The sequence below is a fragment of the Lissotriton vulgaris genome, chromosome 8, assembly GCF_964263255.1.
Source record: "Lissotriton vulgaris chromosome 8, aLisVul1.2, whole genome shotgun sequence".
Lineage (NCBI taxonomy): Eukaryota > Metazoa > Chordata > Amphibia > Caudata > Salamandridae > Lissotriton > Lissotriton vulgaris.
Genome location: NC_141696.1, coordinates 1,359,390,525 through 1,359,417,947, shown reverse-complemented (window position 1 = coordinate 1,359,417,947; position 27,423 = coordinate 1,359,390,525). Strand labels below are relative to the sequence as shown.

The 27,423-nt window shown below is 45.2% G+C and overlaps 1 protein-coding gene across 1 annotated transcript in view; it reads left to right on the top strand.

Annotated features, from left to right (window-relative positions):
* CEP295 (centrosomal protein 295) overlaps positions 1-27,423 on the top strand; it is a 582,564-nt gene that overhangs the window by 479,431 nt on the left and 75,710 nt on the right. Inside the window, exons 32-33 of the mRNA XM_086935313.1 lie at positions 21,064-21,181; positions 22,818-23,021. Of these exons, the coding sequence (XP_086791439.1) occupies positions 21,064-21,181; positions 22,818-23,021 (322 nt within the window). The remainder of the gene's footprint in view (positions 1-21,063; positions 21,182-22,817; positions 23,022-27,423) is intronic.

Genomic DNA, 27,423 nt, shown 5'->3' with positions numbered 1-27,423 from the left:
ACACTGACACGATGCCCTTGCCTCAAGAGATACCGCTTGTAAGATGCTGACTATTTATGCAGTCCACCTAAGGGGTACATTATGCAAATAGTCTAGATGACTTTCATTAGTTTCCCAGGGGCTTTCTTTAAAAATCCTGAATGCTCTCTTTGTGGTAGTGTGGTCGAGCATTTTAGGCTTAACAAAGGGGAGTATTAGGCATTTGTTGCACACACAGAGTCAATAAATGAGACATTCACTCCATAGGGAAATCAAAACCAATTAAGAAAAATATAGATTTTTTTATATTAATTTAGACACCAAGATCTTCAAGACTAGGTAAGTACTTTTCAAGTTATCGATTATCAGAAACACAGAAAATACTGCAGTCTGATTTGAGACATGAGCCTCGAATGCAATAATGTTATCCTAAGGGAGAAACGTACACTGCATAAGTATCCTTGCAATCGAATTGCAGGGTTGGTCTTCTGGACTTAAGGTAAGTCAGAGCCAAGATCCTTAGACCCACCAGCTGTTCTGGTTTTTATGCTCTGGTGTGTTTGGGTGCAGAAGTGCTGGTTGCAAGGGTAGCCTCGAACTCTACAGCTGAAATCAATTAGGAAACCTGTAACAAGAAAAAGGCTGCAAGTGGGCACTGAGGGACCAGTCCAGCAGAACCAAAAGGGGACTTGGCTCTTAAGTGTCTCTGGAGCAAGGGTGCACACCATTGATAGGCTCGGACTGCGGGTGCAGAGGGGTTTTGTCCAGCGTTTCGCTTACGTTGGAGGCTCTCACTTTCTAGGCCGACCTTGAGATGGGGCAAAAACAGGACAAAAGGGCCACTCTTAACGATGGCCTCTCCGATGGTGATGTCCCACATCAGTAGGTCTGCCTTGGTGGTGTTGGTGTCCAGGCTGGACACTGAACAAGCTGTGGCTGCAGCAAGGGCTCTGGTAACCAGGATATTGGTGTTGGAGGGCTCCTGGAGGGTCTTGACTCTCGAGACTCCCTAGAGAGACAGGCTGACCTCAGGAAGCTTTAGGAACCTTCTCCAGGAGAACGTTCCTAAAGCTCCCTGGTCAGCAGATCAGTGAACTGGACTTTGCAGTGAGTGGTTGCAGGCAAGTGGCTCATCCACTACAAGTTAGGTGCTGGCTGTTTGGAGAAGTGCTGGCATCCCTCCAAGGCTCTAGGAGGATGCATAGCAGTAGGAGGACTCAGGTCTTTGTAGTTGTCGGGACTTAAGCAGGCAGGCACGGTTTGACACCAATGTCCACAGCTCGTCCACAGTTCTCGGATCCTCAGCTCATCTTTGTCCTTCATCTTCTTTCATGCAGACAAATGAGTTCCTGGTGACAGGGGGCCACCTAAATAATACATTTTGGAGTGTTAAGGAGAGAAAAGGATAGTAGACCCCTGGGGTCACTATACCCTTTATATGAACACTCCCTGTGGGGAGTGGGCATAGCCCTGTACCAGAGTTCCTAATTCCACCAAAAACAAGATGGTGGAACCCTTCTTTCGTGGAGCACATCAGGTAGCCCACCATAGTGGTGGGACTAGCCTGGTGGTTCAATGAGATAGTGTAAGCATACAAATTGCAATTACATCCCCTCATGGAGGCACTCCAAAGTGTTCATAACAATGATTCACTGGGTCGATTTGCAGGTAGGTTTATTGAATATGATGAAAGTATTTTCGATCAAAGTTCAGAAAAGTTCATTGATATTATCAACATATCATTAACGCGAACCAAAGAAACTCCAATGCATTTTGGGCTACGCGCCCTTTATCAAGGAGAGGCTGAAAAAAGAAGGAAAAAAGCCCGGATCATGGGAGGGAAAAGTACAAAGAATACAAAAAATATAGGGGCAGTCTTGGCTTGTAAATTTATTATCCAGTGTCGATCAATATCGTGTGGTGATCTGTGCAGGGCATATAACTGAGTGCCAGACGAAATACGGTGTGATGTGCATAGGATCGGATGCTAGGACACAAGGTGGAACCGGGAGGGGTATAGTTGGAATATCACCGATGGAGTGCGTAAAATTAAGTTAAAGCGGGTGACGAAGCTTTAAATATCGTGCCAGGTCCTAAAAGAGGACTAAAACAGGATCGTTACTTACTTCATGGTCTGCGCAGTAGCGGTCAGTGTAGAAACGTGACAGACTGCTAGCGAGCCGGTGTGTGGGGACGGAGTTAACAACGGAAGACATAAAGAACGGACTAAGGAGTCGGGGACGGGGGCCATGATGGAATGTGGGTAGGATGAGAAACCAAAGTAGGACTAAAGGGCCGGGAGAATAGAAAAACATAAATAAACAAAGGATCATGACGTGGACACGGGTTATTACTCACAATACACAATAAGCAGTCAATAAAGAGCAATGCAGGTGATGACTACATATAGATTATAAGTAACAACTGTATTCTACTCGATCGTTGAGTCCATGTGGCTTAAGGGTTTGCAAACGAAAAGTCCATTGTAATTCTTTTTGCAGTAACAGTTTACGGTTGTCCACTCCTTCACTGCGGGTGACGCATTCTAGGACAGTAAATTGCAATTGTGCGATAGTGTGGTGAAGCTCCTGAAAATGCATAGCAATGTTAGATTTTTGCTGTTTAGTACGAATGTTGGATTTATGTTCGTTGATACGAACTTTAATCTTCCTTTCCGTTTTTCCAACATATAATTTGCCGCATGGGCATTTCAAGGCGTAGATGAGGTTTGTGGAGTCGCATGTTGCGTTCACATGTAGTTTGATAGGGTTACCTTTCATAGGATGTGTGATTTGATTACCTCTGATTATACAATTGCAGTTGTTGCAGTTTTGGCATGGTTGGGTTCCTCTGAATTTTTGTTGGATGGAGGGTTGCGTTGTCAAAATTTCTTTGATGTTTTTCCCACGTGTGTGAGCGAAGAGTGGAGGGTTCTTAAAAATGTTCCGAAAGTCTGGTTCAATTTGGACCAGTGATTGAGGATGATTTTTTTGAACCTGTTGGTTGCTGTAGAAAATTTAGACACAAGAACCATGTGGAGGGTTTGATGTGCTTGGCTAGACTGTGTTGTCTAGTGATGTTGGTCACACGTGTCTCGGCTTCGTTGAAGATTTGCGTGGGGTAACCTCTATCTAGGAAACGTTGATGCATCTCCTTGATGCGGTTATTGAAGGTGTCTTGTTCAGATACAATCCGTTTTATGCGCAACATTTGTGAGAAGGGCAAGTGTTTTTTCAGGGACCCTTGGTGGAAGCTGTGAAAATGCAACGTGTTGTTGCGGTCAGTAGCTTTGCGATGTAAGTCCGTAATGATTTTTCTGTCATGGATTTTCACCAGCACATCAAGAAAGGATATTTCTGTCTCACTTATCTGCCACGTGAGATGAATACGTGGGTCCTTGGAGTTGAGTTCCGTTAGGGCTGTTGTGAGTTCATCTTGCGTGTCTGTCCATAAGAAAAAAAGGTCATCTATGTACCTTACGTACATTTTGATTTTTTGCTGGAATCCTGAATTTTCGTAAATGAGTTTTTTCAAACTGTTCCATGTATATATTGGCGTAGGAAGGAGCCGCACAGTTACCCATCGCCATTCCCGTAAGCTGGAGGTACCATTTGTCATCTTCCTGAAAATAACTATGATACAATGTGTAGATCATAAGTTCCATAAGAAATGTCTGCATTTTGGGGTCGATGTTGCTCTCAAGTAAGGCTTGTTCAACTGCTTCAATACCTCCCTGGTGGGGAATGGAGGTATACAGAGAACTGACGTCAGCTGTACATAGAATTAATGGATCGTCGTTGTCGATTTCGACAGATGCGAGTTTGTTGAGAAATTCGGTAGTGTCCTTTATGTGGCTTGTGGATTTGATGACCAAGGGTTGAAGATACCTGTCCAAAAATTTCCCTGTAGGCTCGTGGATGGATCCTTTGGTGGAAACGATGGGCCGGAAAGGTGGGTCAAGGAGATTTTTGTGGATTTTCGGGCTCATGAAAATTTTAGGGCTTCTGGGATATTCTTTTACAAGATATTTTTTGGTGCGATCTTCAATTATCCCCACTTGGTGAGCTTTGTCTATAATGTTCAATAAAGTGTTTTGAAACTGAAATTGAACCAGACTTTCGGAACATTTTTAAGAACCCTCCACTCTTCGCTCACACACGTGGGAAAAACATCAAAGAAATTTTGACAACGCAACCCTCTATCCAACAAAAATTCAGAGGAACCCAACCATGCCAAAACTGCAACAACTGCAATTGTATAATCAGAGGTAATCAAATCACACATCCTATGAAAGGTAACCCTATCAAACTACATGTGAACGCAACATGTGACTCCACAAACCTCATCTACGCCTTGAAATGCCCATGCGGCAAATTATATGTTGGAAAAACGGAAAGGAAGATTAAAGTTCGTATCAACAAACATAAATCCAACATTCGTACTAAACAGAAAAAATCTAACATTGCTATGCATTTTCAGGAGCTTCACCACACTATCGCACAATTGCAATTTACTGTCCTAGAATGCGTCACCCGCAGTGAAGGAGTGGACAACCGTAAACTGTTACTGCAAAAAGAATTACAATGGACTTTTCGTTTGCAAACCCTTAAGCCACATGGACTCAAAGATAGAGTAGAATACAGTTGTTACTTATAATCTATATGTAGTCATCACCTGCATTGCTCTTTATTGACTGTTTATTGTGTATTGTGAGTAATAACCCGTGTCCACGTCATGATCCTTTGTTTATTTATGTTTTTCTATTCTCCCGGCCCTTTAATCCTACTTTGGTTTCTCATCCTTCCCCCATTCCATCATGGCCCCCGTCCCCGACTCCTTAGTCCGTTCTTTATGTCTTCCGTTGTTAACTCCGTCCCCACACACCGGCTCGCTAGCAGTCTGTTACGTTTCTACACTGACCGCGACTGCGCAGACCATGAAGTAAGTAACGATCCTGTTTTAGTCCTCTTTTAGGACCTGGCACGATATTTAAAGCTTCGTCACCCGCTTTAACTTAATTTTACGCACTCAATCGGTGATATTCCAACTATACCCCTCCCGGTTCCACCTCGTGTCCTAGCATCCGATCCTATGCACATCACACCGTATTTCGTCTGGCACTCAGTTATATGCCCTGCACAGATCACCACACGATATTGATCGACACTGGATAATAAATTTACAAGCCAAGACTGCCCCTATATTTTTTGTATTCTTTGTACTTTTCCCTCCCATGATCCGGGCTTTTTTCCTTCTTTTTTCAGCCTCTCCTTGATAAAGGGCGCGTAGCCCAAAATGCATTGGAGTTTCTTTGGTTTGCGTTAATGATATGTTGATAATATCAATGAACTTTTCTGAACTTTGATCGAAAATACTTTCATCATATTCAATAAACCTACCTGCAAATCGACCCAGTGAATCATTGTTATGAACACTTTGGAGTGCCTCCATGAGGGGATGTAATTGCAATTCGTTTGCTTACACTATCTCATTGATTATTCATGGTGTTTGACGGCAACACCACCCTCGAGTGCACTCTTCCTAAATTAACCAATTACGATACCTTCCACTATATACGCTGTGCACCTTCCTCTCCTTCATATTGAGTAGCCTGGTGGTTCAACACGCCTACTGCATATCTAATTTCCCAACCAGCCCTGATAGCAAATAAGCATCAGGGAACAGGGTGGCATCTCCCAGGTCTTGGGGAAGCTAGTATCACATATCAAAGGCAGCAGGGGCTTTGAAGCCCCTGGCCTTGATATGCTAAATCACTAGCCATCCTGCTGAAGGAGGTGTGAACATCTTCCTCCTGCGCAGGCATAGTTTCTGACCTCAGAGAGCGGTGGCTCTAAGCTGCAGGGGGTCAGAAGCGTGTCTAGGTGGTAGGCTGAACAAGACCAGTCAGTCAGCACACTAGATACTTGGTAGGTTTTTCAGGGGGCATCTCTAAGGTATGTAATAATAAATCTAGTACTAGCAACAGTACAGATTTATTAAGACAAGGTGTTTGATACCAAACACAATAGGTTTCAATAAAGCAATTGTGTAGCTGGGCAACTTGTAATGACCAGTGCCCATTGCATGTACGTAAGATGGCCTCTCTGTTCACTTGTACCATCTAGTAACTGAACTAGACAGCACAGGTGCTTAGCTGCTTATGTAGATATGCCCGCACATGTAATATACTGCACCCTGCCTTAGGGCTAAAAGGCCTGCTGTAGGGGTGACTTACTTACATTACATGCAGTGACTTTGGTATGGCACAGAGTGTGCCATGTCGTGTTTTCTCTCATGGTTTGCACCATGACACAAAGTCTGCAATGGCAGCTTGCATGCAATTTGTATGGGGTCCCTTATAGTGACATAATACATGCTGCTGCCCTTAGGGACCCTCTTTAGTACCCAATCCATAGGTACCATGGATATGACTTATTAGGGACTTACAGGAGTGCTAAAGTGTATGTCAATTGTACCACAATTAGACCATTTTACCTTGTTTTAGGGAAAGAGCACTGGCACTGAACCCCGGTTAGCAGGCCTCAGTGCGCCTTCAGAGTTGAAAACCAGGACCTAGTAGGTCTAATGGGGGCAAAAAGTGGGGGCGGGAGGGACAACTGCAGCAAAACACAAGTTTCCTATACAGCTTATGCATGATCTTTCCAGGACAGATTTGGATAATATGTATGATACTGGCTCACTCCAAGTGCCTTCCTCTGGAAGTAGATGTTCCAGATGCTCACCTTGGCCCAGGATTTGTCTTCTCTCGGACATGGAGACTGCATGGTAGAGTTGGACCTACATGATACTTATTTTCACATTGTCGTCCTGCAGCCCCACAGGCGGTTTCTGCTGTTCATGGTGGGCCTCGAACATTCCCAGTTTGCTGTTCTCTCCTTTGGCCTCACCAGTGCCCCTCTGGTTTCATGGAAGAAATGGCAGTATTTGCAGCTCATCTTCGGAGGTCGAGGTTCCAGTGTTCCCGTACATAGACAACTGGTTGCTGAAGGCAGGCTCAGCTTAGGCATTACCCCCCACGCCCCCCAATCTCAAGACTATGGCGAACCGCCTGACATTGATGGGTGTCAGAACCTCTTACAGAGGGGCACGCAGCAGCTACTGGGCCCAACCGTGGTGGTTGAGGCCTTTTACTCCTGAGGTCCCAGGGCCCAACCTACTATGGATGGCTGGCTGCATCAGAGAATGCAAACTATTAGGCTGTACTCAAGAGTTATCCCTTATGCCTCTTCAGGATCTCAGTCAAAAGTGTTATTGGTGCCAAAGCCCTTTAGCAGCCCTTCTGGCCTAGTTCTTGTCTTATCTGCTCTCGCAGAGTTCAATGATTCAGTGGGCGCCACCTAACCTGCACCTACGCGTTCTGCTTTTCTCTGAGAAGTCGGGCCGGTCACTGACTTCATGCAGTACCCGACCGGCACAGGCTGTCTCTCCAGAGTGGTGCAGCTGGGAGCCCCTCAAATGCCTGAGCAGTTCCCGGCTGGCCAAGTTTCCTCAGATATCGGAGCAGCTTCCTTTAGCTCTTGACTGGAGAGGATGCGACGTTAGCTGCGGCAGTTCTCCACGGTGTGTCGGGGGCATTACCCTCGCAGTGCGAGTCCCACCCACAAGTTATAGCCTCAGTCTCTCTTTCAGAATTGTTGGTACCAGCAGTCCCTCCTTGTATATACAAGTGTAGGCTTTTTCAGCCTTATCTCCCCATCCCAGACAGTCAAAAGTCTTGGCACTCCTGGAAATACTTTTCCTATGGCTCCCTCTTGCATACAGGGTCACATCAGCGTGCTGGTATGGGTGTAGCAACACATGCACACTACTCAACTCATGTCTCAGTGTACAACGGCCCTCTCCTGGCATATGGGGGTCGCTAAAAACAGTTCTGCACACAGGCTACGGTCGGGGTACAGCCGAATCACCTTGCACAGGGAGTCCTCATGGTAAGCCTCCCCACTAGACCGTGCTCCTCCAATGCTCTCTTCTTCCTCACAGGGCACACAGGTCTTGACTGACAGGCAGGTGCTGGTGCTCCAGGGCAGGTTGTCTTTTTTTCTCTGTGATGTCCCCTCGACCAGCAGGGAGACTAGCAGGCCTTGGCCCCCCAGTCCTGGTCACAGGAAGCAGTCTTGCAGATCCTTCTCTTTTCACTCATCTCGTCTGGCTGCTTGGAAGATGACAACATTTTGGAAATCAACCTCCCCTTCTTATAATCCTTTTCTAGACACAAAATGTAATTAATGTAATTCAGAGTCTGGGTCTTTGAAGTTTTATGTCGGGTTTCTGCTTCTTTTAGTGTGAACACTTGGCCTTTTCATCTTCCTACTTTATATGATTCTCTCATCAGCCCCACTTGAGGTGTGTTCAAGCCCCAGAGCAGTCTTTGAAATGCAAAGAGAGTCTATTCTCTGCATTGTATCCTCTCCCAGATCTCACGAATGCAGCAATGGGGATTGTTCTCCTCCTCATGTCTTCACCAGGCATGCCAGGCTTTCCAAAATAGAACCCAGCACCCTCCATGTAATGTACCATTGCAGGCAAACGCTCTCAGTGTACATTCATAGCACACTTTTTGTTCAGCGCTAATACCTCTATGCATTGTACCCGTACAAGTATACATGCACTCAATACACACACACTCGATCTGCGCGCACTGTTCAGCACTAAAGCCATTCTATCTTTTACCAGGGTGTATTCATTTTAAAACACACAAAACACACACTCACTATGTGCCTGCTGCACAACTTTTCACCCTTCATGTGTTATACTTCACACAATGCACCTAGCACATGCGGTCCCTGCACACGCACTGCACAGCACTACTTCTCTCCTGTAAGGTATTCCTCTCAGACATGCATGTACCCCACACATCTACTAACCACTTGTGTACTGCGCCTTCCTTGTATGGTACCCTTCCCGGATGCACATACAAGTAACGCAGAGTTACTACTTACAGTCCAAGGGTGAGTTAAGCACACAGCCACGCAACTTTTAAAACGATGAGTGTAGAAAGCTGGCTCTGTATATGCTATACCAAAGTAAGGTATAGGGTGCACAGTCCAGTGAGTCCCCAAAGGTATGGCAGAGGTTAAAGTAGATCATACCTTACTCTCAATTTATTGGTAGCTGGACTGAGCAGTTAGGCTTATCAGAGGATAGTGTTAAGTATTTATTGTACACAATCAGTCAAGAAATGATAGCACACACTCAAAGACTGAATCCCGACCAATTGGTGTGTATCAAAAGTTGTTACTGTGTAAAGTTTGTAAAAGTAGCAAAGCTTTTAAAACATGCAGTACTGTTTTGTAAATGCAGTTATATATTTTACAGTTTTAAGAATCTTTTCTGTAAGGGTCAGTCAAGTACAGTTGTATACTTTTGCAGTGATAAAGTTAGACATTTCAATGCAACAGATATACTTAAAATGCAATCCTAAGGGGGACAACAATGTTAAACAGTTTGCAGGTAAGTACTTGACCTACTTCCCCAGTCCACGGGAGTTTAGGACAACACAGGGTAAGGTTCAAGACCAGGGAGGTACTGCACCTCCAGCGGCACTGGGGCGGCTGGGTGCAGAGGTCACTTGCCCAATGTTATCCAATGGAGCCGAAGGGTAACTCGAAAAGGCACGGTTTGCGGGTAGGTACCTGTGGTCTTAGGCCAAAAACCCCAGGCTGTTGAGGTGAGCACATGCGGGCCACAAAGCAGCACCAAAGCTACACCACCACCACCAGGGTGCAAATAATCATTGGACACCCAATGCTTTCCAATGGAGGTCTGTTTCAGAAAGAGGCTGCAGGCTTGCACCAGGAGGCTGGACGAAGGTGACCAATGGCTGGGCAAGTTAGTTTGATAGCTGGGGGACACATGGCCACCGTCAGCTGGCTCCCCAAAGTCAGTGGGCAGAAGGTGCAGGGGTGCCTTTTGGTGTCTGGTTTTCTCAGCTGGTTCCGGTTGCATCGGGAGGACCCTTTGATTAGAGGTTGCAGGTGTTGAGGAAGGGGTCGTGGAGAGGTCATCCACCAATGCAGATGAGGTCAGGATCGCTGGGGAGTCTTCACAGGATAGGTGAGTCACAAATTTGGGCCGCTTGGCATTGAGTGCAGTGAGTGCTGAGGTCACTGATCCACCTGTATCTGCAGTCCCTAAAGTTGGGGTTTCTTTGTTGGACAAATCGTGTCCACAGGAGAAAGGAGTCCTTGTTGAAGTCAGCTCAGGTCTCTGGAGAGGTGCGGGCCGCAGTACATGCCGGTTTCTCCGAGCAGGGTGGCTGGAGGAGGAGACAGGCCGGTAGGACTGGGGCAAAGTCGGTTGTCGTCTTCACTGCTGCACGGCTCTTTGGTCCTTCTTTGTAGGTCATCGTAATCTGAAGAATAAGGTTATGGGGATCCCTTAAATACTAAATTGAAGGGTGTTGCGGAAGTTGGGGGCAGTAGTCAATGGCTACTGTCCCTTAGGGTGACTACACCCTTCTAGGTTCCCCTTCGCTTTCGGGAGAGGGGCACAGACTTGTTCCTAATGGCCTAATTCTCCAATTCAAGATGGAGAATGTATCTTAGAGGGGTTCACCTCAGCTCCTGCTCACCTTAGGGGTGTGCCAGGCCATGGAGGACACTCCTCCTCTGCCTACTAATTTTCCTGACTGTCCTGCCACCAAAAGTGGGGCCTGGACAGGGGGAGGCGGGCAGCTCCACTAGTTTGAGCTGCCCAAATAAGCACAACACAAGCTGAGAGCCTTTGAGGCTCATTGCCAAGTGTTACTGTTCCTGCCAGGAAAAGGAATGAAACACCTCCACCAAGGGCAGGCTTCGTTTCTGACCTCCGAGAGCACAAAGGCTCCACACCATGAGGTCAGTAACCTGTCTGGTAGTGGCTGGCTGGTAGGGACCAGTCAGCCAATATACAAGAAGTTGGTTGTTGTTTTTCAGGGGGCATATCTAAGATGCCCTCTGAATACATGTTATAATAAATCCAACTCTGGCATCAGTGTGCTGTGGAGTTCAAACTGACAAACTCCCAGCCCATGTACTCAAAATGGCTTAAGTGCACATACAATGCCTGTAAATGGTGCAGACATTATAGGGGCATATTGCTCATGCAGCTCAACTCTCACCTGTGGTATGTTGCACCCTGAATTTAGGGCTGTAAGGCCTGCTAGAGGAGTGATTTAGCCATGCCACAGACGGTTATGGTGGGAATGGCACACAGGGATGTGTGCCATTTTGAATCTTCAGTTTGATCTGCACCAAAGCACGCAGCCTGCAATGGAAGTGTGTGGGTTTTAAGGTGAGGGGTCTCTGGGGGTGGCATAATACATGCTGCAGCCTTTAGAGGCCCTCACTGGTCACAAGGCCCTTGGTACCACGGGTACCATTTGCAAGGGAATTACATAGGGTCTAGAGGTGTGCCAGTTGTGGAGACATGGGTACAGTTTTTGGGAACGAACACAGTCCCTGGGAGCCTGCTTAGCAGGGACACAGTCAAGTTGGTATCATGTATCTGCTAAAACGTTAGGGGGTAGCCATGCAAAAAGGAGCACTTTGCTACAGTAGGCGAGGCTGTAGGCCAGTAGCACAGGTTAACCAGCATTGGCATAGCAAATAGGTGTCGCCTTTGGGACCTTATAAGTGTTTAGCCATGCAACAGTTGATGTTGTTGGACCAAGGATATTGTGCTGGATAACGAACACTTACAAGGTCCCAAAAGCGAGACCTATTGGTTATGCCAATGCTTGTTTTTATATCGTAGCTTGCTCTTTCCAGTTTATAGGAGAAGGCTTATTCCTGTGCTTGTAGGTTTTCCTACGGGAATATTTGTGTGGAATGACCAGTCACGGTAAACCAATCCAGAAGCTGTGTGGTGAAACAACACTTATCTGTTACCTTTGCTTTGTCTAGAGCGCTACTGTGTCAAAAATCTGGTCCCAAGGGGAAAGGGTCTTAAATTCTAACAAATGTTGCCAAAACTTAAAAAACTTGTGAAGCTAGCTCCCTGCACGCGCCCCGCAGGGTATACAATACTTGTACTTTTGCTCTACAATGACAGTGTGAGGAGATGGGACCAATGGACAGTGGGAAGAGGAGGAATTACTGGACAGTTGAACTATCGGCCACTGTGAGTAGTATGAGGAGACTGCAAAAAGTGTCATGAATTCACTCTGGTGTAAAGCCTGCCCTGCTAATCAAGCCACAAATATTCCTGTGCACCCCAGGAGTTTCTGCACGGAGTTGCAGATCAAACTCAAATCCCCCCTCCTCCTACCCCCCCTCCCTCAGCCGCGCCCCGTCAACCTAAAGCGAAGGCTTCAAACATGCATTACTTACAATCCATCCAACCTCCCTGATCTAAAATGGAAGCTTTACTATCTCCATGTCTGCAAGACCCTGAAGGTCTCACAATCACACAACCCTGAAAGTCCAGGCACGAGGGACCCACCACAACCTGCATAAGAGAGTCCCAGCCCTCCCTTCATACAACATGCATGTGACACGAAGGGTGTCGTGGGACCCTGTGCACCACCGAAGGACAAACGCCCCTCCCTGTGGGCAATGAAAGAAAGAAGCTAACCAGGTCAACTGTTAACAGATAGAGCCGCCAACTGACAGATCCACGACCACCACCCGACTGCGACAGAACACCCACAACCCTCCAACTTGACTGGGCGGTGTAAGAGTGCGCTATGCCAGGGCCGCACCTGGAGACACTTTCAGGAGGACGAACCGCTCATGACCCGGATGAAGATGTTCGAGCTGCAGTTGGACTACTGTATCCTGTGAGCAGCGCGCCCCTCTCAAGCAGGGGCCAAACCCTTTTTCACGTCTTAAGAAAGTAACATGTGACAGAGAAGGCTGACCGTGAATGGACCACAACACCGCCAGGGCAGAGCAGACATAAGGACTCCTGTCCCACCGGCGCCTCACTGCGAGGGATTATGATAAAGCAGTGATTTCACACACCGCATGACATGTGGCAGCTCAGGACACCTCCGGCAGGAAATGTTTACAAAGAGCCACACAGTGCAGTCTTAGACTTAAGCGCGACCGGACCAAAGCTGAGTTAATACAAGACGCAAAATAACTGTGGTGCTGCACACCTGCGACACCTCCGACAACTGGCCCTCCCCGCCCTGTCCAAACTGAGGAGAGGGGATGTTCAACACTAACCAGAATGCACAGATATGACGAAGGCAGCCTGGGTGACAACTGTCAAGAAACCTAGGTGAGTAAATAGCATCACACTAACTACAAGAAAACACGTTAAAGTCTTATCTTTAATTAGCCCGGGAGTGGTGCGTGCGCGCGCAGGCTTCACTTTTTAAGCACTGCACTCGTGTTTGTGGCACGCCGCTGCTTGCTCCTGCAAGGTGGATGCTGGCACGAGCACGAGTGTGTGCTTGAAAATGAGCAGAGCGACGGCTAAAGGCCCGCTGCGTAGGCGAGACCTAAAAAGGATCTGTTCACTTCTACTGATCACTACAAAGTGTGCTGCCACTACGGCACTCGTGCTACTTAACTTCGTTGGAAGGCGGTAGCCTACCAGCACTAGGAGTGTAGGGCTTTGGGCAACCCCTCCTGGTCCAACAAGACTAAAATCCGTGAGACAGGCCTGTGTCATGGTGCACCAACGTGATTCATGTTCGCCTATGACATAATGCGCAGTAGGGATCCAGACAGCAGTACATTTGGGCACTCGGGGTATGGGTACACATCTCTTACCATGCTGAGGACTTTTCCGTCCCAACAATTGGACTGACTATAAACATGCCAATGACACTCCTGACTCGCAGATGCTCCCTTTCATCAGAGCCATTCTGGACACAATGCAGTTGTCCGATTTCCCCCACACCCCTAAATATCTCACCGGAGCAGAGTCCTGGACAGTCTGTCTATGATCCTGCTGCTTCAGCCTTGGTTCTTGATTTCGGTGAGGAGGACTTAGAGACTGCTGGGACTCTGCATCCCAGTAGGCACATCATCAGGGGGATCGCTCCAATCAAGTTCAGATTTCAGAGGAGACTGCAAAAGATCTGCAGTGGAGGCCACTGAACTGTGATCGGGTCAGTGGCAGATCCCTTTTCCTACTCCACCCAGAGTGGACATTGGTGATGATGCTTTGCTTCTGGGATGGGCTGGCTACTTGGGGAAGGTGGAGATGAGAGGCATCTGCTCTCCGGCGAAGGCCTTTCAATCTGCTGGGGCTCGGAGCAATCAGCTTGAAGTTGAAAGCCTTCCGGCCATTCATCAAATAGAGTTTGGTTCATTTGTTCACAGCGAAACCATGCCATGTGGTGCTTCTAAAAGCAGGGAGAGTTGGGGTCATGAACCCTGTGCCAGAAGGCTCCACGCCTCTGGATGTAGTTGGAACGACAGAAATTTCTAGGTGGTGAAGCACCTGGCAGGATCTTTGAACGCCAGTGCAGACAAGCTTGCCTTATGCATCACAAATGACAATTATACCCGGAAGTGGCACAAGGTTTATTCTGCAAATGGGGGGAACCTTGGCTCAGTCTCTTTCCCCTCACAGAGAATGTGCAATGTCCGCTTTCTGTCTACATGTTGAAGTTCTTAAAGTGCCTCTCACTCGGAGACATATTTCGCTTGGAGTGGAACCCGTGACTCCTGCATACCTTTCTGCCGATACCTCTTCTTTCCCGGGTTCTGAAGAAAATCTGCATCGACCGGGCCCAAGTCATCCCAGTGTCTCTGAATTGGGCACGGAGAGATTGATATCCCAAACGTCGGGCATGGGCAACCGTCCTCTGGGGAATCTTCTGTAGAGTAGAGGCTTGCACCTGAACCTGCATACCCTCCACCTCCATGCTTGGAGATTGAGAGGCAGCAGTTGAGTGCTTTTGACCTTCTTGCTGTGGTACCGATGTTATCTTTACATCCGTTTACTCCTATCATTGGGACAAGTTTGTGGCCTTGTGCACTACCAAAGAGGTAGGGCTAATTCACGCCAAACTGTTATGTTGAGGTTATGCTATTTCTGTTGTCCCTAGCCCAGTAAGACCCTGTTTGGTTATGTCTGCCTTTTAACAATTGCCGTATCAGCCTGCGTTGTTTGAACCACCAGTTGTGATGCTTTTTCTCAAAGGATTACTCCTTTACCTTTTGTTATGCCCCAGTGGTACTTGAATTTAGTTTTCACTTTTCTAATGTGTTATCCCTTCGAACCTCTGCACAGCAAAGGAGCGAGCTACAAACCCCTCTGTTAACCCTCCCTATACCACGTTCTAACCAGACAAACTGGTCCTTAGGACCTGTATTTCCTTTTTGTCAAAGGTGAAGAGTCCTTTTCAAGTCGGGCAAACCATCACCCTCCCAGCGTTCTGTGCTTCGCCTCATCCCTCTAAGAAGGAGGAGTAGAGAGAACATTGCTTGGATCCTAAAAGCTCTTATTCTACATAGATAGTACCTGACATTGGGTTGGCAATCAGCTCTTTAGTATATTCACGGGAGCAAAGAAGGGCATGGCAGTGCAGAAAAGAACCATTTCTTGATGAATCCCCTCTGCATTAAGATCTGGTATACATTTGCTAAAAAGCAGCCTCCTGAAGGCTTACTTGTTCATTCCACCAGAACTAAGACTGCTACCACTGTGTTGGCACATGGAGTTCCTAGACTGGATGTTTGCCAGGCTGCAAGATTGGTGTCTGTGCATACGATAACAAAGTACTATTCTTTATACCGCCAGATGGGCATTTTGCCCGCTCAGTACTGTAGAACATTTTGGATTAAGCCAGTTCTGACCACCACCTGGTAGATATTGCTTTAGTATCTAATCATAAGGTGGGGAATATGTGGTTAGACGTCTCTATCAGAAGAACAAGTTATTTGCCTTTGGTAATGTTCTTTCTGGTGGACTCTATTTAACTGCAGATTCTTCACTGACCCGCCCATCCCCCTATTTTGTGAACTGACTCTTTTTCCACCAAAAAAGGTCCCAAGTTTGATTTCTGTACGCTGGTCACAACCAATCCGAGTCAGCTCTGCATCTGTGGGTGCAGAGGCGGATGATGTCAGTGTGCATGGATGGTGCCTCAATAGGCCCTCTCCCATCATTGCCGGCACAAAGACATTGACGTGGAACCGCCGGCCCCACCTTCAGGTGTTCAGTGGTACTGTTTACAATTTTTCTGATCTACTCTGATGCCTGGGGGAAGTAGTCACAAGTTGAGGACTTCGCAGTTAGATGGAGTCTCTACCAGCAAGAGCGTTAACAGATCTAAGTTACTTGTTCTTCCTGTACAGTTATGACAACTGTGGTCCGCGGTGCATCTGGCGAATGAGTTTCTCATTAATGGATGCCCGCCCATACCTGGAGAGACTTCTCCTTATGCTTTGCTTTAAATATTATAGTCTAATCCCCTTGTTCTAATCCTGCTATCTTTTTTACATGTATCTTGATAATGCTCTACCCTGTTGACTTTCAACTACTTTATGCCATTATTTTCCCAGACATCCATGATTATCATGGTTATATAAGGTGAACTATAAAAGTTTGTTGAACCCTGTTTTTGATTGTGTAATTGACTTTTGTATGGTGGCCATAGATGTCCAGGTCTGGACAAACCACTACCACTAAGGCCTCCATTCAGAATTCCCAGGTAACTCAGTGGGGAGGTACCAGGGCCAGAAATGATTATGGGGTATATCTCTTAATGAATTAATTAAGTCCATAAGTTCAGTTCACTGGAATGGGGACTTACCTGCCAGACCCAGAATTATTGGGAACTTCTGCACAGATTCTCTCTATGAACTGAAATGAAATGAAAATTGTTCTTCTATAGCGCATGGCTACCCGGGAGCATCCCAGCGCTTGGAATCAGGGAAAGGCAGAAAGTCTGAGATTGCTCTTGAGTAATCTTAATTAAATAGTTTCCAGGAAAAGCCATGTTTTTAGTTTCTTGCGAAAAGTAAGGAGGTTGGGTTCCTGACGAAGGGAGAGAGGCAGAGAGTTCCACAGTTTTGATGCATTGTAAGAAAAGAGGCGACCTCCGGAGCGAGACTTACTAATTCTGGGAACTTCTGCCAGATTGAGGTCATTGGACCGCAAGTTTCTGGACGTTTTATAGGGTCTGATAAGGTTGACAAAAATTGGAGGACCTTTGCCTTGAAGATTTTTATGGGCGATACAGAGGGCCTTGAAATGTATCCGTTCTTTTATCGGTAGCCAGTGGAGAGATCTAAGTGCTGGTTTGGCTGAGGAGCGATGGTTAGTGCTAGTCCGCAGTCTCGCTGCAGAATTCTGGACCACCTGAATTTTGCAGATCACCGAGGTTGGGGCTCCCAGTTAGATCGCATTTCCATAGTCAAGCCTGGATAAGATCAGGGCCTGAACTAAAATTCTTTTAGCTTTATCAGGCAACTGGGGAAGGATTTTGCGTATAGATTTTAGCAGGCCAAAACAGGTGGCTGCTGTTTTCCTGGCTTGTACTTTAAACGAGAGATCATTGTCTAACCATGTCCCAGGCTCTTGATCTCACTTATGGGGGTAGGACCAGGACCCATACAGGGTGGCCATAGTGTGGGGGCATTGAATGAAGCCTGCCTGCCTAATAACATAAGTTCGGTCTTCTCACCGTTGAGTTTGAGATGGGACTGACACATCCATTTGGCTACTTCCTCCAGACAGACACTCAGGCTTGTGGGGGAGAGCTCTGCTTGGTTCAGAGAGACCACGAGCTGCGTGTCGTCGGCATAGCTGACCAATTCGATCCCATAGGGAGCCACTTTCTCAGCTAGGGGAGACATATATACATTAAAAAGTGTGGGGCTGAGGGAGGAGCCCTGTGGGACCCCACACTGCACAGGTACAGGGGAGGAATGGCAATCCCCTTCAAACACCTTGAAATACCTTTCCTGAGGAGCCCTGCGGGACCACACACTGCAAAGGTACAGGGGAGGAATGGCAATCCCCTTCAAACACCTATAAATACCTTTCCTGAAAGAATGATTCCAGCCATGCGAGGGCCTTTCCCTAGACTCCAAGTTTATTTAGGCGGGCTAAAAGGATACAGTGATTCACCGTATCAAAGGCGGCGCTGAGGTCCAGGAGGATAATGGCCACATTACCACCTGCATCCAGAATCCTCCTAGACTCCTCAACCACCTTCACGAGAGCCGTCTCCGTCCCTTGCCCGGGGCGGAAGCCTGTTTGAGATGGATGGAGTAGATTGAAAGTTTCTAGAAATGTAGACAATTGGCGGTTAATAAACATTTCTGCCAATTTACTGATACCAGGGAGAAGGGAAATGGGGCGATAGTTAGACAAGTCTCCAGGGTCAAGGTTAGTTTTTTTTATCAGTGGTTTGACCATGGCCAGTTTCCAGTCCCGTGGGACTATACCTGCTTCAATCGACTAATTGACCAAATTAATGATTGGTGCAGTGATAATGGGCAAAACTGTTTTCAAGATGTTAATTGGTGCAGGATCGAGCAGCGAGCCACTTTTTATTGCATTGAGGAGAGGGGGTAGCAGTTCCTCAGTGAGCGGGGTAAAGGAAAAGAGCTTGGGGAGATTCCCTTGGGAGGGTGTTTCGACTTGCAATTGTAGTTCAGAAGTGGGGATGGGTGGAAGGCCCAGAAGAATCTTTTGGATTTTGGTGTGAAAGAAGGTTGCGAGTTCTTCACAGCGGGATCCTGTTGCATCTGGAATTGGAGGGGGGTCGGGAGCTTTCAGAAGAGATTTAACAATTCGGAAGATCTCTTTCGGTGCGTTAGAGGATGCAATGATTTTCTCTGCATAAAAAGCGGTTTTGGCTGCCTTTAAAGCAGATTTATAGGCCTTGATAGAGGCTCTATATTTCATTTTTTTCTCTAAATTAAAGTATTTTCTCCATTGTCTCTCCTCTCGTTTACAGCCTTGTTTAAGTTTCCGGAGCTCCGGGCTAAACCATGGATGATTGGTTGATCCCATCTTTTGAATTAATGATTTCCTGGGGACCACTGTGTCCAGTGAATGTTCAATCCACTGATTGAACTCTGAGCTTGCTGTAATGATATCATGGTTAGCGGGGGTTGGGTAGCCTTTAATGCTTCTGACCATTCATTCATCTTAAGTTTGGACCGATGTCTTGCCTGTGTTCTCCAGAAGGGTTTGATCAGGGCCGGAAGGGGAGCACTCAAAGTAAATGGTATTACAGAGTGGTCTGACCATGGGACCAGGCTCGGATCCTTGGTCATTAAGTCTGTAATGTTGGAGAAAATTGGGTCAAGAAGGTGTCCCTTTGTATGGGTGGCTTGTTGGATTTTTAAAACCATTTCACATGTCGCCAGGTCTTGGGCCAGATCCATGGCTAGTGTGTCATGTGGATCATCAAAGTGTAAATTCATATCTCCCAGTACAGTAAAGTTAGAAGCTGAGCTGGCCAAGTTCACTATCGTTTCCAGTAGTGCCTTATGGAATTGTCCTAGAGATCCTGGTGGACGATATACCAGAAGCCCTGAGAAAGAAGCTAATGGTGACAAGGCGATGGAGAAGTGGACATTTTCACAGTCAGGGAGTGGGCTGCCTAGCATGCGGCAAACTAGATGTTCCTTAAAAAGGATAGCAATCCCTCCTCCTACCTTCCCAGCTCTGTCAATATGCTGAATCAGGTACCCCGGGGGCAGAGACTGGACAATGTCTGGACCCGAGCTTGATCCTAACCATGTTTCCGTGAGAAACAATACATCAAGTGCCATGTAATGCAGTAGGATTGAAATTTCTGTGGCGTGTTTGGGCAGGGATCGACAATTCAATAGTGCCATCTTAAGCTTACACTCAGGTTTCCGTCTATTCTCCTTTATTCTGATCATTTGGAAGGAGCAGTGTCGGCATCCATGTTGGTTTTTCGCGGGGTTTAGCGAGTGCCTACATAGAGAGTTGGTATTGTCTCTTAATTGCAGGAGGAAGGTGTGCGCGTATATAAGAGGGGCTACGGTGACAGGGTCAAGGGTACTGGTCCCTGGGCCCGACCTCGCGCAGACGGGCTTGCCTTTGGCGCGCCATCTGCGCGCGTCCACTGCGCGTCCGGTCAGGCATGCTCATTATATTGAGGATGAAGAGGTCAGGTGCTATCCACACAACTAGCCCGCCGACCCTGCACCCACCCAAGATGGCGGTTTCAAAATTGCCCGGCCCTTCCCCGTGTTCCAGCAGCCCCAAATCGGCTGTAAGGACGATCGGGAGGGTCGGGTGAGGAAGCAAGCGCAGGAGGGCCTCAACCGGTGCAGGTAGTACAATTGCGGGCAAAATATGCAATCTTTAAAATCACTGCAATATTTACAATCTGTATCAGGATATTTTAAAATTACTAAGCGTAGTCCCGTCCTTCTGCCTCAGGACTCCTCAAGCGGAGAGTTTAATTAATGTATTGACTGTCTACTCTGAGCAAGTGATACATCTCTGTAGAGGTATCTCCGTGGGTCAAGGGCTATTGGCAGGGAAGGTGCCTGGTAAGTGTGGGAGCCGTTGTCTCTCTTTGAAGCATTGCCTGCTCCTCCTGGAGTGATGGATGGGGCAGGTGGGTCTGGGATGTGTTTCTGCATGCAGTCTCTGCCCCTTTCCCCATGCCACGTATTTTATGGTAAAACAGGTGTTGTGTTTCCGGACACTGTAATTTCGGATTCAGAAACACTAGACCTCTCGGAGTTGCTCGGAAGGGTTTCTTCCAGACTCCACCCTCCCTAAGGGAGTAGGGGCTATATATATAGATTGTCCAATGTTTTTGTCCTTAAATTCATACCAAACTGAAATATATTAGAGCTGTAAACAAAAATCGTGTTTGCTTTTGAATTTTGTTTGAGGTAACACAGACGCTCTTTGTGTACAAAAGAGAAAATAGTTCTCTCTGCATTCTCAATGGAAAGTGGAATTTTGGCACTTGCTTACAATTTAAAATGGGCGAACCAATTTAATCTTTTGTGCTTCAGGGAACTGAAAACCAGAACTAATAATAAACATTCTGTGGGATTGTTATTTTTCAAAGTTTAAAACAGAAAATGGAAATCTAAGGTAGAAAATTGGTGTTAGTGGCTATGTAATGTGTACATGTATTCTCACCTATAAATGGTGCTATATTTTCCCTCGCAGGAGGATAGGTTCACAATTTCACAACCTGATGCAGAGAATCAGATTTGTATTTTGCCGGAGTCCTCGACCCAAGATGAGAGTCCTGGCACAGATACACCTTTAACTCAGGAGTTTGCAGGTAATCCTTTCATTCCAAATGTGATGGGAAACAAATTGCTATCAGGAGCTAAATAGAAGCCTCCACGTCCTCTATTTACAATAGGATATTTTCTCTACGTATTTACTTTGTCTTGTTTTAGTTCTTATTATTCCTCTCTGAAATCCAGAACCTTGAGTTGTGTGCCACTCCTAAATGAGTGGGTGTATAAGCAAGCTCGTTCTACTGATTTTTACTTCAAACAGAAATAGTTCATTATGGTTTGTAAGGCATTGTAGTAGCAGTACCATTAAAAGTTTAAACTTGTGGTCTCTCACAGTCTTCTTGCATACAAAAGGGGAGCAGTACTTAGGTTGTTCATCTTAAAAATGTAAGCTCTATTGATATAAAGATGGTACCTTTCTAGCTCCAAAGTTATTAGGCTCAAGTTTAATGTGCGTACCTATTCGTCTATTGCCACATTAGAAGCAAATACTGCTAAAGAAAAAGGAGTCTGTGATATGATTAAGTATAGGGGAATAAATGAATGATCAACTTGTAAAGGGCAAACAAATGCCCAAGGGCATGAAGGTGCTGAAAACGGAACCCCGGTTAGAGGGAGAGAAGTATCAACCCTCTAAAGAAATTTAGGAACAAGTACTCTTGTTGAATAGGTGCCTCATAACGTGCGCAAACTAGAAGGCATGTTGGGGCATTGCTTGCATATTACTGCATTTTGCTGAATCTCTGGCATGGATCTTGCTTCCGGGCGAGTCATGTTTTAAACATTTCCGACAAATGACTAAGTCCCATTTTGAATTGGGACATAAGAAAATTGTCAACCATGAATTTCCAAGGGTCCAGTGGGACCAACCTGCTTCAAGTATCCGGTCTTCAGGGCCCACAGTGGCTGCTACAATTTCACTAGCAGCCATCGAAATTAGGATATTTCATCTCAAAAAGTGATAAAGTCCTTTTCTGCGTTTGGATTTTGAAACGTTTCCCAACAATTGTTTTGAGTTCCAGCCTTTCTAAGGGACCAATCCACTTGTTGTATCCAACTCGGGCAACATCACAGTTGGCCTCCAATCATGCCTGGGTCCCAGTCTACATCTTTAAAAAATCATTTCTCTGGTTCCCCTTTTTGGATTTTTGATGCTTTGATTTAATTTTACTCAACAATTTTTTCGTTATATTGCAATTGGTTGTGGAATTTTTTGTTTTGTGTGACATTTGTTACTGTGTATACACTGCTTACATACTTTATACATTGCCTCTGATTTAAGTCTGACTGCTTTGTGTCAGGTTAACAGATATTGAGCACAGGTTTATTTTATTTAATTTGTGTGACATCTTGCAGGTAGTGGCTTTATCCTTTGAGGTGTACACTTGTCCACCCCAAATAATAATCCACTTTCCTACAGCTCTGATAATCTCCCAGAGTTCCATAAATAATGTTCCTATATGGATGCTTTCTTGTAGACAGTTGTTGATCAGAGTATCTTGGTAGCATCCTGCTACAGAGAGTCTTCTTTAGTTCTCTCTCAAAATGAACTGTGTGCTAAAATATTTACTTTTCATGAAGATACCGTTATCACTGACAGCCAATTTCGGACTGATTTATCGAACTCGTTTTATCTGTAGGCTACCAACATTTTACAAACCTTTCCTCTTTCAGCAATGCATCTTTCAGCTACATCATCACCTGAAAATTTGCAAAAGGCATTTCTTAAGAAAAAACGAGATTTCATTCAGCAATCTTCTAGAAGACTTGAAGAAATAAAAATTAAGCCGAGACATTCCAAGAAACCTGCACAAACTGTCCTTTCAAAAAAAGAACCTCCACAGCTAGCTTCGCAAACGGACTCACCTCTTGGCTCTGGTAAGCATACAAATGCATTGGCAAAGGGTAAAAGTATAAGATGGCAGCATGTGCAGAAAGGTTCTGCAATCAATGGGGAAAGTACTCCAGTAAATACTTGAAGTGACAGCAATTCAAAGGCCCGTGGCTGGTGTGGATTTATTTAAAGAAACACATACTAAACAAACGGGGGAGAATAAAGTGATCAAACCCAAAGAATCTCTTGGCATAAATATGGGGAAAAAGAAGACAAAAAAAGGAATTGGCCATGAGTGTTGATACTGTTTTAGTTGTGGTGGTGACAATTTAATGACTGGAAAGTAAAAAATTATAAATCCTAAGATCAAATAACATAGATGGTGCAAAATGTTTCATTTTACAAAGCTGTTTAATGCTTTTGTGAAATGTCAAAATTATTTTTTCTGTGGCATGTCTGAATGTGAGAAAAGTACGGCCTAGTGTTAGGGCCATAAAGGAGGTCTGGTGAGTAATACCGGAGGATTTTGCACAATTGGAGCACATCAGCACTGGTGACAGGGGAAATGAAAAGGAATTAACAAGTAATTTACAATATGCAGCTTAGGTTTTAAATACTGAACAATTTAATCTCTAGGTGCACTACCTGAAGGAGACCGGTGCCACAGTACCTGCTACCAATAAGTGCTATATACAGTCTTTATAGTCAATTAATTAGAACTTCATTTGTTGACGCAAATTTGAAGCTTGTGCAAAGCAAGTAGTTATCTTTCTGTGACACAGATTGGTTTTCCTTTTGACGTGTGTCTTTTCAGTAACATTATTGCAAATCCGTTATAGAAGGTCATTAGAGTCAAATGTATATGCTAATGGTTTTTCTTTACTCTATTTAAATACAAATACCAGCTTACTTAATTCATTCCTATGCACTGGAAGTTCTTTAGAGGTATACATTATATGGTGTGCTTTTTCTACAATGACCATTCCAAGTTCATATTACATGTTTTTCCATATCCTGTCATGTTCAAAGGGATATTTGTTCATTACATTTGTTAGACAGTATAGTATATGCTAAAAGGGTGTGCTAATGGTTAAATGGAGTATATTGTTAGCCATCCCTTCACAAAACTAAAGGGCACTGCAGAATATTGATTCCCGCAGTGAACCTTAAAAAATCAAAGGCATTTGGATAAGACTGAAAACTGGTATCTTTATTGTTGGAGTCTTGTGGTTGTTTGACCAACAATCAGCAATTTAAACTTTCAATTCTGTTATAGTGACTACCATGACCAAGGGCATCCTCTAAATATTCAATGTGAGCATACTCCTGTATTCCTGCTTAAAAGGGCTATGAAAAAATGATTCAATAAAGTTTAGGTTCTTTTTGCTCCCTTTGTATTCTTTGTTGGGAAACCCATTCTCAAATGTCTTAAATATAGTAAATCTGTGATTAATACTAAACCGATAGAAGGCATTTTGGAATACTCCTGTAATACTCTTTTAAGTACTGTTGCATGCGTTTGTGAATCGAACCGAAATATCCACCTCCATAATAGTAAAATTGGAAAGAGGGTGCAGTTGTACAAATTTTATATGAATATATGAATAGTCCTTTTTATTTTCATTTTAGATGCTTTGTGGTTAATTGCAAAATGCATGTAGAGAGTACATAAAAAAGTACTACAGACGTGCGTTTTTATATTGTCCAGAATGCCTTTATGAGCATGCCCATGGTTCCTGGTACTGTCCCCTGCATGAATAATAAAGATAACTTGGGTATTACTGGTGCTGTTATCTTTGTTCTTCTTTTATGTGCAACTGCTAAAAGTACTTCAGAATTTTCCTATGGAATGTCTGGTGTTCATCAGTTTACTAATCTTTCTCGGTAAAGGATTTGGCGACTTTAACCATTTAAGGCTTAGGCAGTGCCTAATCCCCATCTATGGAGTAATTTATGTTCATAATCAGTTTCAAAGTGTGCCATGTCATGTTTCATAACACTAAGACATGGCAGTGATCTACTGAACTCGTACAGCTAGAATAGAAATTGAGACCATGGCCTGAATTTTAAGGCAATGAAAATTGAATTGCTCTTGGGTGATTGTCAGACAGGGATGTAGAGTGTTTCAAAGAGTGAGGACCAAATCTCTGAGAACACCAATCATGTATGAGAGTTGCAAGAGTACAGGCAACGAGCAAAGATAGGAGAGAGGCCTATTGTTGTACCTGATCTGTTGTAATGATAGTTTGCGCGCTTATTGCTGTGCCTAGTAATGCAGGTGCCATGCTTTGCGGGCTCCATTGATTCCATTTTGTTTAAATGTAATCGAGTATTTTGTATGGGGCATTCCACAATTGGCAGTTCTGTTTTTATGATTAAAGAAGAATAAACGTACTCACGTTTGTATCTTTCTTTGTGGATATTGTCTAATTTGTTGCTACTTGAATGCAACACATCTTCAAGGCAAGCTGGAGCAAACCAAACTGTGCTCTATGGGTTCAATATAAAACTTTAAGCAGATTCTCCCCCCCACCAAGACACAATTCAGAGCCAACAGCACAGTAGTGACACAGCATATTTTAGAGTACTTGGCACAGCCCTAGCTGCTTTGTTCTGAATATCATAGATATGTTGAATTAGGCTGTTTGAGGGCCCACCTAAAGGGAGTTCCGCTACTCATGCCTGAAGCCAATGATGGAAGCTGCTGGCCTCTTTCAGGCAGGCCATGATTGTCTTGTGTGCGGAAGGTCAGGCACTTGCATACATATGCCACAGCCAGATCCGATGGTGAGGAAGATAGCACCCTGGCACTGTTGACACACCAATCGTATTCAGCCCATATGATGAGGCAACTAGAAGGGTACTCACATGACACATTATGTGACCCAGATGCATTACTAGCCGAGTTTGTTAACCATTATTCCAGTTTTTACCCAATTTGCATGTCCAGATCCCAAGACAAGTACACTGCATATCGGCGCCTCGCATGCCGCTTCTAGCAGAACCCATCAAACTAAACGAGATTATAACCGCGGTCTTGGGTCTTCCCACTTATAAAGCCCCCGGTAACAATGGATATCTCTGCGTTCTATAAAGCCTTTGCTTCTTTTCTGGCTCCCTGACTCCAGCAAGCATTTGAAGAAGCACTTCAGAAAAAGCCCTACAGCAGGGCACTCTTCCTCCCTACTCCTCTCTGACTTGGTCCTCCTGGACCAGGCAGGATGTGTACCTGGCAGATCAACAGCACATAATTTACTAAACCTGTGTGCTCTCGTATAGCAGCTGGAACCAGACCACAAGGTGATGGCAATTTTCCTGGATGCCACCAAAGCATTCAACTCATTTATTTCTAAAGTTTTATATAGCGCGAACATGATCCCGAGGGATATCGGAGCGCTTTACAATTGTGGGGAAAGGAAGGTAACAGTTGCAGAACAAGAGTCAAATAGGAATACAGACGGAAACACATATTAAAATAGAACTCACAGGAAAAGAAAAAGATGAAAATTACACGGGGTCAGCAAAATAATAAGAAAATAACTGGTACATATCGAGATGGAATAGCATCCAGCGCAGGGTTTAAAGGTGTAAGTCCAATGCATTAGAGCAGACAATCCAACAACCTATTAAGGAAGAACTTGTTCATAAGGAATCTTTTTACTTCCAATTTCAAGGTAACCTTGGAGGAGATTCTACGTATTTCCAGTGATCTTTGGAGCTGAGCCAGAGAAGGCTCAGTGGCATGTTCTCTTTTTGTGAAAGATCTGAGGTTTCAGGAGGAGAGAGTTGGCACTCCTAGAAGGTCTACCCCCTCCGGCTAGTTCTAGCTTTTGCTCTAGATAACTGGGGGTTTTGAAATGGAGGGCTTTGTGCGATAGGCAAGCAATCTTTAGCTGTATTCTTGCTTCGTGGCAAGCCAATTTAGGGAATTCAAGACTTGGGAGATATGCGCATTTCTTTTGGTACCCATAACCAGTCTGGCTGTCGCATTCAATGGGACCCTTAATTGGGGCCAAGGTATATTTGGGGAGACCACAGAGCGTAGCACTTTAGTCACTGTGCTGGCCCATATGGTATTTCCACCCGCTTCATTACTCATACTGCTCCTATACACTGACCCCACCACCAGTGTGCTCCCCATTTGCCATAGAGCAAGTAAGTCGTCAGGACTGCCTGATGTCTCCCATACTGTATTTTTTGGCATCTGAGCCCTTGGCATGTGCAGTTCGATAGCTGCATGGGCATAGGGGCCTTGCTTTCTCTCCTCGTAACTTAAATGTGTCATAATACACAAATAATTTTACACTACATCTGTATAAAATGACCCAAAACCTTACTCCTGCAGTCTGTGAATTCCTTCTGTTTAAAGCTCTTGTGGGCATATCGATAAACTGGAACAAATCTACCACATGCCCACTGACACCAGCAATGCTAATCTGACAGTTG